At 38.7% G+C, this 17,467-nt stretch overlaps 1 protein-coding gene across 1 annotated transcript; it reads right to left on the bottom strand.

Annotated features, from left to right (window-relative positions):
• On the bottom strand, positions 2,205-12,877 carry LOC109706656. Its single transcript, XM_020227603.1, has 5 exons — positions 12,626-12,877; positions 12,487-12,536; positions 12,280-12,385; positions 12,140-12,198; positions 2,205-2,576 (listed from the first exon to the last, which is right to left on the bottom strand). Exons 1-5 carry the CDS (start codon positions 12,860-12,862, stop codon positions 2,525-2,527), a joined length of 504 nt encoding a protein of 167 aa, XP_020083192.1. The 5' UTR covers positions 12,863-12,877; the 3' UTR covers positions 2,205-2,524.

Raw genomic sequence — 17,467 nt, forward strand, 5'->3', positions numbered from 1 at the left:
CAATTCCACAGAGCACTCACCTCGATAGATCCTCAAGAATCTGCGCAATGTCGAGGACGACGGAAATCTACGCTCGCCCGAGCTCCTCACAGCACCAAGACGACACAACGTGCGCTCGAACGGCTCCGCGGCACCACGTCGGCGACGAAACTCCACCCAAGCTCCACCTTGCCCACAATCGGCTCTAGAGAGAGAGAGATAGGAAACCAAGAGCAAAACTCTCTCTCTCAGCCTCACTCTACATGTAAATAAGCTGGGGAGAGGAGGGTGATACGAACGAGGTAGAAAAAGACCAAAACACCCTCTCACCTACCCTGGTGTACCGGTACACGAGATCGCGTACCGGTACAGGAAGCCAACCCGAGAGCAGTATGCGTGTAATCTGTGTAGTGTACCGGTACACCACGATGGCTGTACCGGTACAGCAAGCAGTAAAAGAGCAAATTGCAGATTTTCTTCGCTAAAAACTATCCTCGCGTCGCACGAAGCCCGTTTTACGTCTATTTGACGCCAACGCGACTCGAACTTGTCCCGACACTCTCCAGAGCTGCCAACAAGCCTCCACAGCTGAACACCAGGGATCTCACATCCTCCCCCACTACGAAAAATTTCGTCCGCGAAACTGAAACATACCTCTGCTCAGGCATCAAACAAATAGGGATAGGCTTCCCCCATCACCGTCTCAGGCTCCCAAGTCGCCTCCCGCTCATCATGATGGCTCCACTGTACTTTCACATACGGGATGATCCGGTTGCGCAATTCTTTCGTCTCTCGAGCAAGAATTCGCAACGGTCACTCCTCGTATCTCAGATCCTCGCCAATCTTGAGTGGAGTGAAGTCAATCACGTGAGAGGGGTCAAAAACGTATCTCCTCAGTGCTGAGACGTGGAAAACATCATGGATGCAAGCAAGTCGCGGGGGTAGAGCTATCCTGTAAGCTACCGGTCCGATACGCTCCGATACCTTGAAAGGGCCAACAACCCGTGAACTAAGCTTTCCACGTACTCCAAAACGGCGTATCCCTCTGGACGGCGAGACTTTGAGAAAAACATGATCTCCAACCTGAAACTCTAAGTCTCATCTCCNTTGCATGTAATTTGTTGAAATTTTTATATAATTGTTATGATTATATATGAAAAATTAAAAAATGTAATTTGTTGAAATTTTTATATAGTCGTTAGAATTATATATGGGAATAAAAAACATATGAGGTTGTTAGAATTATGTGGCTTATTAGAATTTGTATTTGATTGTTAGGATAGTATGGATAGATTATTAAGAGTTTTTAGATTGTTAATATTATATTAATTTGTTAAAATTTTTATGTGGTTGTTAAGATATATATGAAAAATAGAAAGAAAGAAAAACATATATTAAGAAAAAGACGGTAAATAATTCACCGTTTTTGCTATAAAGACGGTGAACGATTCATCGCTTTTAAGAGAAAATTCTATCCTGACGTCTAGTTGGCGAAAGGAGGGTTAGTTTGTTTTTTTTTTTTTTTCGGAAAGGTTTATTTATCTAAATATGAATTTTTATAAAGTTATTTGGACAAAAAGTCTGAAAAATAAGAGGGGCATATAAAGCTGCTTTTGTTTACTCTTGCGTCAAAATGATCTTCCCACTTACTGAGACTCCTCTCAGTAGCTGGTTCTCAAGTGATTTGCTACTGTTGCAGTTGCTAACCAGAGTAAAAGAAACAAATTGTAATAACAACAATAATTGCTCAATATGCTAAAAGAAGCATCATGTTCCTTTCTTTATAATCAAGGCCTGGGCTTGAGCCAAAGCAAAATAGAAACTGAGATCAAGTTTCCCTCATCTATTACCAAATTGAAAGAAAAGTTAATAGTTTCAACAAATATCACGTTCGACGTAAACTCGGGGATAAAACTTAAGTGGGTAGCTCCCAAATGATGCCTCACTAGGAAGCTCCTGATCCGCTGCCGCATGTTAATTTTACCTCCATACAATAAATTTTTTTTTAAAATCATAGAGAAAAAAAATTATAGCCTTCAGATAGAGATAAAAGTGACACGTAGCAATGACCCGGAGCTCCCCCACCAGGCTTTAAGTTTTTTTTTTAAAAAAAAAAAATTTCCAAAACATAGTACAGTTTCACACACCTGCATTTATGTGGATGGGCGACACCATGTGTTTCTGTTAGCCCAAGTGAGATATCCACCAATTTATTCATTCATGCGTATGAGAATGGAAAGCATTGAATTTCTAAAACTGTAAAGAAGTCGACTACGAAATGTTTAATTTACAAACGTAACCGAGATACGCGCGCTCATGCACGGCATAAATATTAGAGAGACATCACACTGACAAAGATAAATTGCAGGAAATCTGTTATAACTATCACGATTTTCACATTGCAAACCCAATGTGAATATCAGATCCCATGCAATGTTCCTTTAAGCAACATTTATCACCTCCTTCATAGGTTAGGCATGCTCCTCCCTGGGGGCGGGGGCGGGGGCGGGGGCGAATGTCACAATCGTGAAAGCATGGGCTGAAGTTAAAAATTGAAGGCCCCCTTCACACCGTCGAGGCTGTCGCCCATGGACAACCTGCAGCATACGAGCTTGTTCGAATGAGTTCAATGCACATTTGGAAAATGAATGAGATGCAGAGGCATTTGCATGTAAGCAAAAAATGCATCGATTTCACATCCCTGAAATTCTCTTTGCAGAAACAATTCAAATACATAAATCCTACATAAATCCGTATATGAAAAGAGAAAACTAGTGCATCATGCTTTTCCCACCGACCTCCTGGTTTCACTAGACCTGATCAAACCCCAGGCTAGGACAGGACAGTGGGAGGTCAACATCCCGGATCAAGAGAAATTCGCCCAGGCAATTTGTATAGCTATTTTAAAGCCGAGTATAGTTACAAAACGACCGCCACAGTAAACAGAGAAACATATAGATCATGCACTAGAACATACAACCCTCTCTATGTGATTAGTTTTGGGCCAGAGAGAGCCCTTGCTATTTCTCCACTCCTCTGAATCCTTCGCCCTCTCACTCCACCTTGAAATCCACTTCCCGTTCTCACCCACACCACTTTTCCAAACAAGTTACACTCAAAACTCTCACTATCCACCCACCTTGGACATGGCAGTGTAGTGAAGCATTTACCAAGGAAATTGACAAGCATCTATGAGATGTGACGTGTCTCTAGTTTATCATAGATTTTCTTGTCTGCGAAAACCTCAACTAGAGTTAAAATTTGATCAGTTCTAAGAATACAGACCCTGTAGCTTGTGCTTTTAAGATACTTCACTTGTCGCAGGCTGCTCTGTCAACATCTAAGTCAATTTCCCAACTCCCCAACCTCCCTACACCATGCATTCAATTACACACCTTAACCAAGCCTAATTGACATTAAGCTTTGTCAACACCAATATACATATATAAATACTGATAGTGGACCATGAATAGATAGAAATTCTATAAGGTGGCCCTTATAGAGTTATTACATGGAGGAATTGGATGCCCTTCATCCAACCCCTCCTTTAAATCTTGACCATCCATCCAAGTTGTACTTTTCCAAGAAGCACAACTTGGATGGGTGGTCGAGAGTTAAAGGAGGGGTTGGATGAAGAGCATCCCACCTCTCCTCATACTTTTTTCTATATGGAGTACCTTATAGAATTTTGTCCAGCCTCAGAGGCAGAAGCAGGGGGCGGAAGGAGGGAACACGCCTCTGCTTACTTAGCAATAGTACTTACATCTGTATATGTTGTACAATTTGTACCCCTCCTCGCCTTCTTAAAACCGCTATTTTCTATGATTGATTAATTACTTTGAGCATCCTCCACTGCTCAACTAAAGCTATTTGTACATCTTACCTGCTGTTGTTGAAGAAAATCTTCTACATGACGAAAATTTCATGTAGGAATAATAATATCCAATCAAAAATTTTCATTTTGCATGAAAGTTCAAAAACAATAGTTTAGTTTTTGTGTGTGACATTAATTTGACATGAAGTGTTACCAATTTACCATATTGCCCTCAATTAGAACTTCACCATCTCACACGGCTCTATAAGATTCACATTAGGAACAGATCCTACATATATATATATTACCTGTAATAGAAAAGATTTTCTCCTGCTGTTGGGCTTTGAAGTTTCAAAGACCACTCCAAAAAGCTATTGAATGTTTAATAGATAGGTTGCTAGCACAAGAGCACAGGTTTTAAGAAAAAGGTACCACAAGGTAAGGTATATTTGTTTGTCTTCAAATACTTTAAAACATTTCGAACAAATTTAACTCAAGCTTAAGGTAAGCTTGATTTAAGCTGATTAAGATAGTTCCTGTATAAATTGAAGCTGATTGAAATATTTTTATTAGAAAGATTAAATAATATTAGAAGACTACACTCTATACTATTTATAGTCAGAAACAGATCTTAAACATTTTGCAATATTCAACTGCGCTCGCTTTGCATGAAAGTTCTGTCTCAGCCCCTGCTCCGCCTCTATGAAGCTTGAAAGTATACAAATTTCATGTTTTTGTCTTGTAAATATAACTTATATTTTTCTGTAGACATAAAATAAAATAGATTCGACTCTATTTGACCCAACCGAATTCCTCACCAAAGTATACCCAACCGAATTGCAGCTTACAAGTTGCAACCTACATGGTGTTCCTAGTAAAAGTAAAAAGAACTAAATTGCTCTGTCATATGTTTGTTATCTTCACTTGGAATATCATAAAGGGACAGTTTGGCCCCAGTACTGCTTTAGCTTTCAGCAGCAACAGGCAACAATCTGAAGCTGCTTCTACTGTGGACAGTAGAAATAGTATTCTACGACTCAAAAGAAGAAGATCAAACTTAATGACTCTGAGTCTGCTACATAAAGAAGTTGTTGTGGCTATTTTAGTATAGTACTTCTCCCTACTAATACTACTCAAAACACACTCTATCAAATATACAACATCATACAATAGGGCCAAACAAGCCCAATTCATTTTTGTAAGTAAAGGAAGTCCAGATAAACAGTCCATTACTAGTTGTTCTTTTTGGAGTTTACCATCTAGTTGCTATATTAGGACAACTAAGCCAGATGAAAAAGCCTTCCAACTATGTGCCTTATCCATTAAAGAATGGTGAAAATACCTACATAGTCTGAAGCGTTTAGCGTCTCCCCAACCCGTGTTTTAAACTTGTGTTTGATAATATGATGCATTAGTCTAGCTTGGAACTCCTCGAATTAATCAATTAAGAGAACTGCAACTTTTGCCAAGTTGAAGCTATTCACAAAAATGTACATAATTCTCTAGGTATTTTATCACTAATTTCATGCTATTTTATCATTATATGATTATGATAATTGTCATAATACAGGCAGGACTTAGCACTGTGGTAAGGATGCTCCACTTCAAAATATTTGTCATGAATATGAATATTTTCAATATGCAGCACAAGAAAAGGTTGTGCACATTTTATGTTCCTACACTTTGTTATGGTAGGAGCCATATGAGTTAGTCTATAATTTTCCAAAAAATGTTCATCTTCATCGTATGCAGATGAATTTGACAAACTCTACCATTTTTATAAAAAAAATGTCGGTCTTCATTGTAGACAAATCAATTTGACAAACTTATGTTGTAAGAGACATTAAAAACATAATTGAAGTTGAGGAGTTCCAGTCCTCAGGCAACAATAAACTAGCTAAGCTTTCCACAGATTTTGAAAAGGTTATTAACAACAACAATCCACCAACCTAAATGGAAACCAAGCCTGCATAGCAATTAGTATTCTTTACTGATGAGCTGAGCTTCTAAAATTCCAATTTAACGAGTAGGGCTAGAATACTTGTAAAAGTATCATGGGGGTGATACTTGTGTGTTTTTAGCCCTTGGATGGAGAGATGTGAGGTTGAAATGATGGTGGTAGGTGGTGGTAGGTGGTTGTAAAAGTATCATAGCTCAACTCCAATTTAACAGTTCAGGTCAACTCCTACTATTCTTATTTTATCTACCATTAGACCGTGCAATCAATAGCCATTGGACCACGTAAAATAAAGCACCGGAAAGGAAGGATGGAACATACAAAAGAGAAGAAACTAATCATGCTATCCAACATTAGCTAATGCAATCAATAACTGTCGGACCGCCTACATCTAAGCTCTGCAAAGAAAAGATGGAACCCAAAGAAGTACTATTCCCACATACTAGCTCTTTCTATGTGTTGAGCTAATTACATTGGGCCTATTTGTTATTTGGGCCTTGCTATTTGTGTTATGTAATTTGGTGAAGTCAAAATCTCCTCTTTCTATATTTTTATTATGTATGTGAGTCTCCTATTTGTAAGTTTTTGGATCATGATTCTTTTAATCCAAAGGCCCATATTATTAGCTTCTTCTCTTAGGAGCTAAAGTGGGATATTAGAATATGAGAGAAAAAAGAAGAGAGAGAAGTAGAGAGTGAGAAAAGAAATGGGAGGAAAAGGAGGGAATCCTAGGGCTTCGTTTTAATCTTAGTTCTATCAAGAAGGTGAGATCTTCCTTACGAGGTGTGATTTATACTATTTGGATAGAGCTAGAGATTGTTGGAGCTCTCTTTTATACCTTGGAATTAAGGTGATATTTCTTCCATTTGAATCCCTCTTGTAATCTCCAAGTTTATAGTGGAAGTTTCTTTTGCATTGTTCTCCCATGGGTGTAGGCATAGCCGAACAACGTAAATCCTTGTGTTCTTGTGATTTTGTTTATTTTGTTATTGCTCTTATGCTTGACTTTCAATTGGATGCTTGTAGAGAGTGGGTTGTGAAATTGCCCACTAAATGTTTGTGAAATTGCCATCAATATTTTTCACCCTTATTTTACAACAATTTGTACGGGAGCTTGATTGGTGGTTATCTAAGCATTCATTTGTGTTCATTCATTCATCTTTCAAATGGAGAAGGCTATGGAATTTGAGAAGTTGAATGAGAGCAATTGGCCTATGGAAAATCATGATAGAGGATTATTTGATTGCAAAAGAGCTTGATTTAACAATATTGGGAAAAGGTGCAAAGCCCATTAGTATGGATAATCATGAATGGGATATACTTGACCAAAAATGTTTGGCAGCGATTAGGCCGTGCATTTCATCATCGATCTTATTTGATGTCTATCAATATAAGACCGCATCCGAATTGTAGGAGATTTTGGAGCAATCGTTTGAGCAACCTTCCGGTGTGAACAAGATGCATGCAATGAAGAGACTCTTTCTCTTGAAGATGCAAGAAGGTTCTACTATTCGTAAGCATGTGAGTGAGTTCAACTCTATTGCGGCACAATTGAAGTCTCTCAAAATTAACCTTGATGAAGAAGTCCTTTGTTTACTACTTTTGAGTTCTTTACCTTCAAGTTAGGATACTCTTGTTACTATGGTGGCTAACACAATGGGGAACAAATTCAAATTGAATGATATTGTTACTTCATTGTTGAATGAGGAAACTTGCAAAGCCACAAGTCAATTGTCTAATGATTTGAGTCAAGCACTAACTATTGGTGAAAGAGGAAGGTTACCGAAGCGAGGCCAATATTCCAATACAAAGGAAAGATTTCAAAATAAAGGAAGATCAAAATCACAAGGTAGAAAGCTTACTTGTTGGTATTGCAAAAAGACGGGCTATATGAGAAAGGATTGTTATGTTTTGAAAAATAAGCAAAAGGGTAAAGGGAAGGATATCAAGAATGAAGCTAACAACGCTTCGGATGGTGAAGGTGGTGTCATATTAAGTGTTGCTTGCACAGTCTCTTCTTGTGCAAACACTTGGGTTTTGGATTCCGGTGCTTCTTTTCATATATGTCCGGATCGATCATATTTTTCAACATATAAAGAAGTAGATGGTGAATTTGTTTATCTTGGTAATGATCGGGCATGTAAAATTATTGGCATTGGCGACATTGTCATAAAGCAAACAAATGGCCAAAAGTATACGTTGACAAATGTGTGTCATGTTTCGGAGATCACAAAGAACTTAATATCGGCGGGACAATTGGATGATTCCGATTTTGTTATCACTTTTGGGAAGGGCTCTTGGAAGATATAAAGGGGTAGTATAACTATTTTGAAAGGTTAAAAGGATGAAAGTCTCTATACACTTCATGGAACCACTCAAAAAAGTGATGATTCAAATTTGATGGTTACTACCACAAGTAAAGGCGAAAATATACAAGTTTGGCATAATCGGCTTGGTCATCTAAGTGAGCATGGTATGAAGGTATTACAAGAACATAACCTTATTCTTTCCTTCGAGCATTCATTTCTTGATTTTTGTGAACATTGCATTATGGGAAAACAACATAGAGTTAATTTTAAAAGAAATGAGATGCATAGAAAGGGCAAGCAATTAGAATTGGTTTATTCCGATGTTTGCGGTCCTTTCAATATTAAGCCACTTGGAGGTGCATACTACTTTATTACTTTCTTAGATGATTATTCTAGAAAGTGTTGGATTGATCCTTTGGCTTCAAAAGACCAAGTTTTTAAAACTTTTAAGAAATTCAAAACCCGTGTTGAAAAAGAAAGCGACCATTTTATTAAGTGCTTGCAAACAGACTATGGTCGTGAATTTTGCTCTAGTGCCTTTGATGATTTTTGTTTTGAGAATGGCATCAAAAGAGTGAAGACGATTCCCTACACACCGCAACAAAATGGGATCATTGAAAGAATAAACCGAACCATTGTGGAGCGGATTCGAAGTATGTTGTCTCACTCCGGCCTACCAAAGTCTTTTTGGGCTGAAGCGGCAAATACGGCCGTTTACTTGATTAATATATCACCTAGTGTTGCATTAGAAGGGTACATTCCGGAAATTATATGGAGTGGCAAAGACATTTCCTATGGGCACTTAAGAATATTTGTGTTCATATTCCGAAAGAAAGTAGAACAAAGCTTGATGTGAAATCAAGAAAATATGTATTTCTTGGCTATGAAGGTGATGAGTTGGGCTATAGACTTTGGGATCCCGTTATTGGAAAAACTATTCGGAGTCGGGATGTTGTCTTTAGAGAAAATGTAATGTTTAAAAAAGGCACAGAAGAAGAGCAAAAGAAATATAAGCTTATTGTTGATGTACAAGTTGATGGTTCTCAAGATATACATGAAGTTCATCCTCCACTTCATGATAGTGATGTTGGTCATGATGATAATGTTGATAATGAAGAAAGCATACAATCTAGTAAAAGTCGGCATGATTCTCATGAAAGCGAGAACGATATGTCTACCCCGCCGACACATGAGTTGAGAAGATCAACTAGGCTACACAAACCCACCCAAAGGTATTCTCCTTCCTTGTATTATGCTTTATTTACTGATTCAGGTGAGCCCGAGTGTTTTCAGGAAGCAAAAGATTGTCCCGGGATAGCAAAGTGGCGAAGGGCAATGGAGGATGAGATGGATTCCTTACATCTAAACCATACTTGGGAGTTGGTGGAGCTTCCAGTCGGAAAGAAAGCATTGAAAAATCGATGGGTTTATCAAGAATGAAGCCGATGAATCCAAGAGATATAAGGCAAGGCTTGTTGTTAAGGGCTACGAACAAAAGCAAGGTATTGACTTCAATAAAATATTTGCTCTCGTTGTTAAGCATTGCTCAATTAGAGTTGTTTTATCTTTAGTTGCAAATTTGGATCTTGAACTTGAGCAACTTGATATTAAAACCGCTTTCTTGCATGGTGATTTGGATGAAAAAATTTATATGTTTCAATCCGAAGGCTTTGTAGAAGCTAATCCTAATTTAGTATGTAAACTAAAGAAGGGATTGTATGGTTTAAAGCAAGCATCTAGACAATGGTATAAGAAGTTTGATTCTTTCATGCAAGATAAAGGCTATAAAAAATGTGATTTTGACCATTGTGTTTATTTTAAAGGCTCAACATATGATTCTTTCACTATTTTGTTACTATNAAGGGATTGTATGGTTTAAAGCAAGCATCTAGACAATGGTATAAGATAAAGGCTATAAAAAATGTGATTTTGACCATTGTGTTTATTTTAAAGGCTCAACATATGATTCTTTCACTATTTTGTTACTATATGTAGATGACATGTTGATTGCTAGTAATGATCAAAATGATATTATAAAGTTGAAGCTTGATATGTCAAAGAAGTTTGTTACTAAGGATCTTGGTGAAGCAAAAAAAATTTTGGGCATGCAAATTAAAAGGGATAGGGAGCATGGCAAGTTGTGGCTTAATCAATCGGGCTATATCTCCAAAGTTCTTGAAAGATTTGAGATGACTGATTGTAAGCCGGTTTCTACTCCATTAACCAGACATTTCAAGTTATCCAAAAAGAACTCTCCAAAGAATGAGGTCGAAAGAGGTAAAATGAAGAATGTTCCTTATAATTCCGCCGTTGGAAGTTTGATGTATGCTATGGTTTGTACAAGACCGGACATAGCTTATGCGGTTGGAGTTATTTCAAGATATATGTCTAATCCTAAATGGGAGCATTGGCAAGCCGTTAAATGGATTCTTCGGTATTTGAAGGGCACACAAAATATTTGCTTGTGTTTTGGTGGAACTTCTTTGGAAATGAATGGATATGTTGATTCCGATCATGCCAGTTGTAGAGAGACAAGAAAGTTCACTACGGGATATGTTTTTACATTTGGAGGTAGTACGGTTAGTTGGATGTCTAGGTTGCAAGACATTGTTGCTTTGTCCTCTACGGAAGCCGAATATGTTGCCTTGACTGAGGTGGCGAAGGAAATGATTTGGTTGAAACGATTGCTTGCACAATTTGGAGTGAAGCAAAACAAATATGTTGTGCATTGTGATAATCAAAGTGCAATTCATCTTGCAAAGAATGCGGCATATCACTCCCGAACTAAGCATATCGATGTTCGCTTTCACTTTATTCGGATGGCATTAGATCGTCAACACTTGGATGTGGAGAAGATCGATACAAAGAAAAACCTTGTGGATATGTTGACAAAGGTTGTTCCTACGGAAAAACTCATATTTTGTAGGAAGCACTCCGGATTGATCAAGAAGTAGATGGAGTCGATGGAGAACAAAGCATTATAATGAAGCTCATTTGATGGATGGAGATTACTTGTTTGAAGGATGGAGATTTGCCTTCAAGTGGGAGATTGTTGAGCTACTTACATTGGGTCTATTTGCTGTTTGGGCCTTGCTATGTGGGTTATGTAATTTGGTGAAGTCAAAATCTCCTCTTTCTATATTTTTATTATGTATGTGGGTCCCCTATTTGTAAACCTTTGGATCATGATTCTTTTGATCCAAAGGCCCATATTGTTAGCTTCTTCTCTTAGGAGCTAAAGTGGGATATTTGAATATGAGAGAAAAAATTTTTATTATGTATGTGAGTCCCCTATTTGTAAACCTTTGGATCATGATTCTTTTGATCCAAAGGCCCATATTGTTAGCTTCTTCTCTTAGAAGCTAAAGTGGGATATTTGAATATGAGAGAAAAAAAAGAGAGAGAGGTAGAGAGTAAGAAAAGAAGTGGGAGAAAAAAGAGGGAACCCTAGGGCTTGGTTTTGATCTTGGTTCTATTAAGAAGAAGGTGAGATCTTACTTGTGAGGTGTGGTTTACACCATTTGGATAGAGCTAGAGATTGTTGGAGCTCTCTTTTACACCTTGAAGTTAAGGTGATATTTCTCCCATTTGAATCTCTCTTATAATCTCTAAGTTTATAGTGGAAGCTTCTTTTGTATTGTTCTCCTGTGGATGTAGGCATAGTCGAACCACGTAAATCCTTGTGTTCTTGTGATTTTGTTTATTTTGTTATTGTTCTTGTGCTTGACTTTCAATTGGATGCTTGTAGAGAGTGGGTTGTGAAATTGCCCACCAAGTGTATGTGAAATTGCCATCAATATTTTTCACCCTCATTTTACAACACTATGGTTCTATTCATTTTGTTCACATCTTCTTTTTATTAAAATCCTTTTTTCCCCCCCTATAATCAATTGATCACGTTCTCCTAGGGTCGCATTAAATATAAAATGACCCACAAATTAGGAATTAATACCACTGAACTGTTAGATATAATCAATGCCAGGAGCAAAAAGCAATTCTACAATCTACAAACACAACAAAAACAGAATAAATTTGAAAATTATGCATCAAAATTATCCAATTTTGGCAGACTCTTCTTACTTGTGCATGCAGTATTTGTACTCTTGCCCTCGGACAAAGTCCTTCTCCCCTTCTTCCAACTGATCCAAAAAATATATCAACTCAGTAGAATCAAAAGTAAAAGGAACTACGATTAAAGGGAAAGAGATCTCTAATTTTACGGGATCGTCTTCGTAAATGAGCTCGTAGCATCGCGGCGAAAGGCACAGCAGGGCGCAGTTCTCCTTCGCGATTACCGAAGCTCGGCACTTCCACCCCCACAGTCCACTTCAATTGGGGTCCCAGAAGCACAATCAAAGATCACGTGTTAGGGTTTCATCAATTCACAGGAGGGGAGAGGAGAAAAGGAGCGGATTCAGGATCGGCACCTCTCGATGTCGGCGTAGCACGCGTTCTTCTTCTCCCGGATCTCGTCGTCCTGGGGATCAAATCCGCGAGGGAGATGAGAGGAAACCCTAGAGAGAGAGAGAGAGAGAGAGAGAGAGAGAGAGAGAGAGAGGGGCTTACGGTGATGGGGCGAGGAGAGGATTTGGAGAGAGCGAGCAGCGGGAGGAGGAGGAGGAGGAGGAGGAGGAAGAAGAAGGACACGTGGCGAGCGATGACGCGCGGAGGAGAGAGAGGTGGAGACGCCGCCATGGCCTCCTCTCTTTTCCTCCGAGGATCGAAGCGGCGAAGCGCGGCGGCGGCGCGTCGACGGTAATATCGTAAATGCTTAATTTGTCGTAAATTAATGCTTTCTTTCATATTTCATCCTGCCTGTGTGTTTCATTCCGTGAGGAAGTACAATAAAAAAAAAATTTATTTATTTTTATATATAATATTATATGTTGTACATTATAATGAATCGGTTACAACAGATTTTCTGCGTGAAAAATATAAAAATATAATTTTATATATATTTTTATCCGAACTCTATTTTTATCTAACAGACCAAACAAAGCCTAAATCTTAATCCTCTTCGCAAAGTTAATTATTAAATAAAATAATAAAATAGATAATAATATAATAGAGTTGGGCTTCTGGGCTTTAAGATCTGTGCATTACTCTAAATAATGTGTTAGGTTAAATTTTCTTTACTAGTACTGTACGAATTTTGAGGCGATTCAATGGATAAAAAATCACAAGCACAAATACTCCTATACTTTTAAAAGTATAGAAGCTTAACTCTAATAAATATTAATTACTGATACTGATGAGTCTCACTACAATGCTATCATTAGCACCAAGCAATGGGTGCTATCAAGTTTTTCGCTATTAGATTAACCCATTTTACCTTTTTCATCGCTAATATCATATTATTCAATCAACCATTCACTAACCACTATTATCCTAACCGTACATCTCTTGATCTAAGTGCCGAAACCTAACAGCACCAACAGTGCTATTAGTAGTATTTAGCCTAATTCATTATTTGATAGTGTGAATACTTTTAGTAAAATATATAAAAAAAATTAGAACAAATATTCTTTTAACGTTATTGACTTTCCATCAAATAAATAGCAGTAAGAGAATAATTTACATTGGCCAATTTGTATAAAAAATCCACAAGTTTTGAGCTTTTGTAAAACTGGGCCGTTTTTTTCGATTTTGCAGATTCCGGCCGAATTTTTAGAAAACTAACCAAAATACTCTTATTCCTTTCTTTCTTACCTTTTTTTTCTTCCGTTCTTTTTTTTCCCTCTACAAAGAGAGAGGTGCAAGTGGAGGCGGCCCGCCTCCCCTCTACCCCTGGCGCCCTCGCCTGCATCCACACACCACCCGCCCTCCTCGCCTCCAACCCCACCAAGGTTGCGTTGGCCGCCACGCTTTGAGACGGCCTTCATTGCCTTCGCTCTATGTACCCTCACTCACGCCCACTCACCCCCCGCCCCCTTCACCTCCGACCCTGCCGAGACTGCGTTGCGATCCTTTTTTTCTTCTCTCCGAACCTCCTCCACCTCTTCCGTGACCTTCGCGACTCACCTCCACTGCACCAAATTTTTCACCCACCAAACCTATTTTTGAGAACCCATCGTTCTCATCACCATCGCCGACAACGAAAAAGAAATGCTTCTCGGCGCCCAGAAGCTCGCTGGCGAGGGAGAGGGCACGCAACGCACCTCACCCATCCGAGGCCGACGACAAGTGAGATGGAGACGGAGGAGAGCACGACGACGCCGGAGAAGAGGGCGGGGCGGCCGCAAGTGCGGCGTCCTAGAGGGCAGCGGCAAGCGTGGCCTCAGCGAGGTCGAAGGCGAGGAGGGCGGGGAGTGCACGGGAGCATCTTTAGTTAAGTACTTTTGTTTGCTTAAAATAAAAAAAATAACTAAAAAAAAAAAACTAGATAATAAGAAAGAAGAACTAGAGAAGAAGGAAGGATGTGATGAAATTGCATTGTTAAGATAAAGTTATACTGTTTTAGAAGAATGTTATATTATTATAGACATAAGTTGCACTCTTTAAGATATAAATTGCACATTTTAAGATGAAAGTTGCACTCTTTGGGAGGAGAAACAATATAACTATCTCACAAAGAGTATAATTTTTATTTAAAAAGTATAACTTTCATCTTAAAAGGCGCTCTTTGGGAGAAGAAATAGTGTGACTATCTCTCAAAAAGTGTAACTTTTATCTTAAAAGATGCAATTTACATCTCAAAGAGTGTAACTTATTATGTCTATAATAATGCAACGTTCTTTTAAAACAGAGTAACTTTATCTTAACAGTGCAATTTCATCTTCTTCTTTCTTCTTCTCTAGTTTTTAATTTTTAGTTTTTTTTTTTTTTGTTTTAAGCAAACAAAAATGCTTAACCAAAGATACTCCCGTATAGCCCCCGCCCTCCTCGCCTTTGACATCGTCGAGGTCGTGCTCGCCGTTGCCTTTTGGGACACCGCGCTAGCCACTGCCCCACCTTCTTCTTCGGCGTCGTCGCGCTCTCCTTCGTCTCCACCTCGCTTGTCGCCGGCCTTAGGTGGGCGCAGTGGGTCGTGTGCCCCCTCCTTCGCCAGTGAGCTTCTTGGTGCCGAGATGCGCTTCATTTTCATTGTCAGCGGCGGTAGTGAGGACGGTGAGTTCCCAGAAATGGATTTGGTGGGTGAAAAATCTGCTGCAGTAGAGATGGAGGTGGGTCGTAAAGGGTCGCAGAGGCGGTAGAGGAGGTTCGAAGAGGAAAAAAAGAGGATCGATTTGCAGCCTCGGCGGAGTCGAAGGCGATGGGAGGTGGGGGTGAGCGGGCGCGGGCGAGGGCGCATAGGGCAAAGGCGAGGTAGGGCGTCCCAAAGGGTGGCGACGAGTGCAGTCTTGGTGGGGTTAGAGATGAAGAGGGCGGATGGTGTGCGGATGCGGGCGAGGGCGCGGGGGGCAGAGGGAAGGCGAGCTACCTGTGCCTCCGCCACTCTCTTCGTAGAGGGAAAAAAAGAACGGAAGAAAAAAAAGGAGAGAAAGAAAGGAATAAGAGTATTTTGGTCAATTTTCTGAAAATTCGGCCCGAATCTGCAAAATCGAAAAAGGCGGTCCAGTTTTGCAAAAGCTCAAAACTTGTGGATTTTTTTGTGCAAATTGGCTATTCACATTTGAACTTTTGAAAATATTATTCCAAACTACTCTTATTGGGAGAAAGATGATGAAGAATATAATCAATAATAAGATGATGAAGAATCTAATCAATAATAAAATGATAAATTTATAATAAAATTTAATGTTTTACAAAAGTTTTTATTATTGTACTTGTTTGCAACATAGTACTTCTCTCTAAATGTCGTGTATACTAGATATAATAATGGCTCATCCTATAAGTAATAATTATTTGTTGGGTTCTAAAGTACCAACTGCTCAAAATAAGTAAAGCTAACTATTATTACTTAAATTTTAATCTTCTATATTTTTAATTTTTTTTCATTCGATATGACACTATTAAAACATACAAAAGCTGCCTTTTATTCTGTTAGTGTTTCTTCAAAAGAATGCTTGTTGTTTGATCACTTTCAATTTGTGTAAGTTCATCTTCAATCTTGAGAGTCACTCAAATAGAAATAGTATGAAACTAGTGTAGTAACTTGTGTGATGCGACAAGTAAATAATTCAAAAAAAGGTGACAAAGGAAGAGAGAATGGCAATTAAAAAAGGATGATGGGGAGTGTAATTCATCTTATCGATGAATGAAGGTACCAATGTAGGGAAGAGGAAGAGGAGCAGTCATGCCCACTGCAGAGATGTGGGCGTGAAGTCCACACTCGACAGTGATTGGTTTGGTTCAAGCAAAGAAAGAAAAAAAATCCGGTTCAAAGATGGAAACATGTGGAGTAGTTGGGCCAGTTTGGCCCAATGCAACAGGTTGACCCGATTCGGTTCAAGTAAAAAAAGAGAAAAATCAGATTCAGTTCAAGCAAAAAAAGAGGGAAGCATGTGGAAGACTTGAGCTACTTTGGGGGAGCCCACACTCAATAATGATCTGTTCGCTTCAAGTAAAGAAAAAAAAATCATTCGGTTCAAGCAAAAAAAGAGAAAAACATATGGAGACTTGAGCTGGTTCGAGATGGAGCCCACACTTAACAAATGAAGGGAATGTTACCAAGTGGCAAATTAGAAGGAATTTAGGAGAAATAATTTATAGGTATAGAAGGTATAGATATAGATATATAGTCCAGTTTGGGAAGGCAAGAAAAGTTTTTTTTTTTTGAGAGATAGATAGCACGCTACCCGCTTCGTTTATTTCATTTAGAAATAAACTTAGCTAGAAATGTGAATCAACTAGGATTCGAACTTGGGTCTCGGGTACCAACCATCAAGCCCTTTGCCACTTGCTCTAGGAAAAAGTTATGGACAACAAGACTGCCTTTTTTAACTTTTTTGAATTGTCTGTTCGAACGCAACAGACTAATCTTTGGATTAAATGCGAATTTGTTCCACCAAAATTTGAAATTATTTTTACATCTTTCCAAATTTTTAAAAAATTTATTTTATACTTCTTAAATTTTTTTGATGTCCAATTGAAGTGTTTTCTTTTTTTTTTCACTTATCATCTATTTCTGTAATATTATTTCGTGTTGGATGGATGGATTTTGATGATGCGATCTCTTTATTATTTGTATAATTTGGAGATATTATTTTTTGCATTACATACGATTATAGTAGACAATGGCACCACGCTCAACTTCTTTCACCTCCAAGCAGCTGAATATGATAGTGGCGACGTTGTTGGCGGACGATGGGAACAGTGTTGCAGGATGGAAGATGACATACGAAGAAAGGTTAGCGACCGTTTGGCAAACTAATGGGGAGAGAAGTTGGCGACAGGATTTCTCTACATGACTGTCCAGGGACGAAGCTAGGATTCAATCTTGAGGGGGGCCAAAATATATTTAAATAG

The sequence above is a fragment of the Ananas comosus genome, linkage group 1 (genome assembly GCF_001540865.1).
Source record: "Ananas comosus cultivar F153 linkage group 1, ASM154086v1, whole genome shotgun sequence".
NCBI lineage: Eukaryota > Viridiplantae > Streptophyta > Magnoliopsida > Poales > Bromeliaceae > Ananas > Ananas comosus.

What these genes read in the sequence shown, in the direction of transcription:
- LOC109706656 (XM_020227603.1), bottom strand. Translation starts at nt 12,862, where the DNA reads ATGAAAGAAAGCATTAATTTACGACAAATTAAGCATTTACGATATTAC. An exon ending in TGCTACGCCGACATCGAGAG is followed by an intron (nt 12,386 to 12,486) that starts GTGCCGATCCTG and finishes CCCCAATTGAAG; the next exon opens with TGGACTGTGGGGGTGGAAGT. An exon ending in TACAAATACTGCATGCACAA is followed by an intron (nt 2,577 to 12,139) that starts GTAAGAAGAGTC and finishes CGTATGCTGCAG; the next exon opens with GTTGTCCATGGGCGACAGCC.